General features: G+C 38.9%; 1 gene segment (V, D, J or C); it reads right to left on the bottom strand.

Moving 5' to 3' along the window:
* Positions 1–2473: 2473 nt before the first annotated feature.
* LOC103782475 overlaps positions 2474–4779 on the bottom strand; it is a gene marked incomplete at its 5' end in the record, with an annotated part of 2803 nt that continues 497 nt past the window's right edge. The window contains 2 exon segments of the C gene segment in view: positions 2474–2607; positions 3485–3541. Of these exon segments, the coding sequence occupies positions 2474–2607; positions 3485–3541 (191 nt within the window).

Genomic DNA, 4779 nt, shown 5'->3' with positions numbered 1-4779 from the left:
CAGCTGTCCTGCAGCACCCACGTTTCCGTGATGGCCGTAGCCCCTACGTGTACGTATCACAAGCATGCAGTTAGCCCAACTGGGGTGAGTTTCACTGGGTTATTTACATCTAACTTAGCCGTGTGGTTTTTATGAGTTTGTATTTCCATTAGCAGGAAATGGTTTAGAATTGTACTGTGGTGAAAGCAGGACGGCTGTGGTGTAACTGTCCTCAGCCTATCGCCCGTTCCCATCGCAGCCCACCTCCTCTGCACCGGTTCTGACTGGTGCAAGGCACAGGGTTTTTCCACTAATCAACCAAAACTTCCTGCAAGCAAACACGCCAGCCCCCAGAAGCCTTAGAAATCCACTTGTCCTCTTATTTTGGCTGAATAAATAAAAATTAAAAGCTCAGCATCAACAGTAATATGTCTGTATCAATAAAAGGACATGTGAGCTGTTGCAGATATAAAATCTTGAGAAACTCCAGAAGATGTGAGGTGATAGCTATGCTCACCATGGTTTAGGGTTGTATGTAGGCAAGTTTGGTTTTGGTGGAGGTTTATTTGTGCAAAAAGCTTAAAACTCTCAATTTTCTCTCAATTTTCCTGCACTGCATATAAGACACAAGTGGATTTGGGGATCATTTTAATGAAAGAGAACTTGGTTCATTAATGCAATCAAGCATTTCTCTATCAGGGAGAAAAACTAGGACAGTAATATCAATGATACTCCAGAAATCTACAGTAACTACATTCCAAAAACCACCTTTGTAGCTATTTTATTTCACTTGGATTGGGGCTGAGCCTTAACAAATAATAGTGTGGGCCATCAGCTGTTTCTCAGAGATGTTTGTCTAAAGATGAGACGTCAAATCTTTCTTCACATGGAAGAGTGACCTGACATTGAAGGCAGCAATGAGTTGCATTGGCTTCAATATTGTAAAATAGCTTGTGAGCTGTTTTGGCTTAGCTCTTCAACAGAAAAGATGTAACAGACTAGCTTTTATTTTCTGTCTAAAAGCATTCCTGTTCTATACACTGAAAAGGAGAAAACTGATGGGCTTAAGGATCTTTGATTTCCTGAGGATTTTACACAAACAGAGAAATGAATTAGTTTTTCTAGACGTCTTGTTGCATGCTGCTGTTTCTCAGAGATGTTTGTCTAAAGATGAGACGTCAAATCTTTCTTCACATGGAAGAGTGACCTGACATTGAAGGCGGCAATGAGTTGCATTGGCTTCAATATTGTAAAATAGCTTGTGAGCTGTTTTGGCTTAGCTCTTCAACAGAAAAGATGTAACAGACTAGCTTTTATTTTCTGTCTAAAAGCGTTCCTGTTCTATACCCTGAAAAGGAGAAAACTATGGGTTTAAGGATCTTTGATTTCCTGAGGGTTTTACCCAAATAGAGAAATGAATTCGTTTTTCTGGACGTCTTGGTGCATGCTGTGGAGAACAAGCACAGGACTCACAAATACCCTTGGAGGAAAGCTTTTATTGTCCTCTATGTCATGACAGATACAGTGAGTATAAATGCTGCTGGCACTTCTCTCCAAACTTATGACAGTGTTTTGCCCCAAACTGAGCAAACACTTTGCCCCAATATGTCTACTTATTTTTCCATGGAAATTTGAAAGGAACTGATTTATGGAACTTGGAGACAAAGTCAAACATCTGAGAATTTTTCCTCTATTGTGAAAACTCTTTCTCTACTAAAGCTTCAGATTCAAGATTTTGCTCAACTTAAAAAAAGTATCTCTGGGCAAAATTATGTTAATGGTTATTACAACTGTTTTCTTTCTTTAAAAATACACAGTGCAGGTTTTTAGCCTGTGTCACTTTGCTGGTGTGGGGCCAGGTGGATTCCCTCCATTTCTGTACATGTGCACCTTAGAGTTGCTTTTGTGCTCATCTAGCTTCTTCTTTCAAAAATACTACATTTTAAACATAGTTTTAAAAGGTTTTAGCACCTTTTAAAATTGTGTTTAATTGATTCTAAAAGCACATGCCACTTCAGAATACTTGAGTCCTGATTTGGTGGGTATATGAGAGTTGCAAAAAGTTATTGAAAGTAAAAATGGACAAATACCTGTGAGTTTACAGCATACAAATGCTCCTAATGAAGCCTTAAGCACAATGAGAAAACACATCTATGTTTTATATGTCAAAAGCCCCGTTACGCCTCTAAACTTATGCATGTGTAACTACTTCTAATGTTAAGTATTTTCCTCATTTTGCAGTGTGGATTTTGGGTTAAAATCCAAGCTATGTAATCTTACTCTTATTGCCCACCTCAGTTCAGCATTCAGAAAAATTAGGAAGCCCAGACTGATATAAGAACATTAGCAGCGAAGCAAAACAAGCCCTATGCACTAATGCCAGCAAATTAATTTTGAGTTTTTTTTTGTTACTATATCTAACACTGAGAGTGAGGGAGTCTTTATGGATCAATGTCTAGCAAAGCAAACTGAAGATGATTTTGGAAGCCAGCATTCATGCTTTCTTTCCATGGCGCTTGGCTGGAGCCCACGCTCTGTAGATGAAGAAGAGCACGATGAGATAGTACATGGAGCTCTTCAGGAGGAGGACGATGTACACCAAGGATGCTGTCCTGTGCACCAAGTGATCTGTGACAAACATAAGACAAGACTTGTTTAATGTCAACATTGTACAGCCTCCTGAAGGTGGGTAGGAGTGGGCCTGTATAGTCTGTTCACTGCTGCAGCTGAAGTGATCTGTGACAAACATAAGACAAGTCTTGTTTAATGTCAATGTTTTACAGCCTCCTAAAGATGGGTAGAACTGGGCCTGTGTATTCTGTTTACTGCTGCAGCTACAGGAGGAGGACGATGTACACCAAGGATGCTGTCCTGTGCACCAAGTGATCTGTGACAAACATAAGACAAGACTTGTTTAATGTCAACATTGTACAGCCTCCTGAAGGTGGGTAGGAGTGGGCCTGTATAGTCTGTTCACTGCTGCAGCTGCACTGATTCCAGTGGACAGTGTATGAACACGTACAATGTTTGACTGTCCCCTGAGTGGGCTTCCAGCACTGATTACAACTAGCACCATCTTTGCTTGCCTCCTTTAGTGTTTTTTGAACGTAAGTGCTCAAAACTCTTCCTAAATCTCAGAATTTTTATTTCCTCTGAAGTGCTTTTGCTAGTCTGATGGAGCACCATCTGAAGCATTGAGCATTTAACTACTTCAGGTATTTTAAAAAGTGGTACTTAGTGCAGGCTAATAACTAGTAGCCCAACAGCATCTGTAGCATCCTAAGAAAGCTCCTAATAAAGCTGCTTAATAAAGGTAGGAGAGCCTCTTATAATCCACAACAGAAATTAATTCAGAGTAGTACTGAAGCATTTTTAAGTTAGATTTGAAAGATTGCCTGTATACTACTTAGGAAGATAATTTTTATTATTTTCTGAGTGTATATAGCAATATCTAACTCTTGTTTGACATGCATCATTTTCTGACATTTTAATAAATTTAAATTACCTGTATTAAAAATTGTGCTGCAGTGTTCTTCCTGGGCAGGAGTGGCTGTAGGATCTCCTGGAAAGAGAGTTTAAATGTCCCATTTAGGCTTTTATTTCATTTTAAAAAACATGAATTGAGAATTAGGGGGGGAAAGAGGCAGCACAGCAGCAGTGAAATGGGAAGTTAGTATTAAACAATGAAAAAATATGTGTTTAAGATCTGTCTGCATAGCAGATGTTCACAGGTAAGGTGCATTTGCGGAGAGAATTTGACAGGGGAAATGCTCATAGAGGAGGGGCTGAGTAGTTGTTGCTCCGAGTGGGAGGTTTGCCTTTGCCCTTTCAGGAACGTGTCCATTAGGCTGTTCCTTGGCAGATTCTCTTTTATTTGGAGCTGCAGTCAATTTGGCCACCTGATCTTGTCATGGAAGTAGCTGGAGTCTGTTACCTTCACAACCTACTGTTGTTAGAAATGCAGAGTAATTGTCATTGGAAGGGACCTCAATTACTCTGTTACTTAGTGGTCGCTCAACACTAAGGAATAACTTTGAGGAGAGTATGATCAGAGGTTCCCCAGTTGGGAATTTGCTAGTTTGCTGGTGGTGGTTCTACAAAATAAGCCCTTTTTGTGTTCGAAGCAGGAAATTTATCTTTGTTCTTGGTTCTTTTATTGCGTTGGCACTGTATGCATAGATACATGAACTTAAAGCCAACTGTATTACATCCCTAAATACATCCTCCATCTCAATAAGATTAAAGCATATTTTTTGAAGAATATATTTGAAAGTTTTCTGTGTAATGGTTATTTATGGCCATGTTCTCACTCATTGAGTTACATTATTTATAAGTTGAATAGAGGTAGGTAATAAGAAAAGATTAATCTAAATCAATATAGGCAACTTTTCTTAAAGAAGTTACCATGATTTGCAGAATTTCCATTGATTTTATGTTACTTTTTTCTTTAAAATTGCACTGTAGTTCAGGTTTTACTTTGCTTAGTCTTTCCATGATTCAATGAGATACCTTCTTTTCATACATGTTTATTACCTCACTATTGCTGGACTGTGGGTAAGAAATATATTTAAACTTTTCTCTATGTCTTCAGCAACCTTGGTTTTAACTCCTTATTTTTTTTATAACTGTGACCAATGTTATGGGGTGTCAGAGCAACTTACACCTGTAAGCCAAGGGTAATGGATAATAGGGTGATACTGTTTTCAGAAAATTCTGTAAGCTAGAAAATAACCAACACAGCTCAGTACAGACCTTTGGGAGATGTGCTGCTTTACACCAAAGTAGATTCAAGCACTGCTC

Source organism: Merops nubicus, unplaced genomic scaffold, assembly GCF_000691845.1.
Source record: "Merops nubicus isolate BGI_N331 unplaced genomic scaffold, ASM69184v1 scaffold4502, whole genome shotgun sequence".
In the NCBI taxonomy this organism is placed as follows: Eukaryota; Metazoa; Chordata; class Aves; order Coraciiformes; family Meropidae; genus Merops; species Merops nubicus.
Note: the sequence above shows the minus strand (reverse complement) of the source record. Positions and strands in the feature narration are given on the sequence as shown.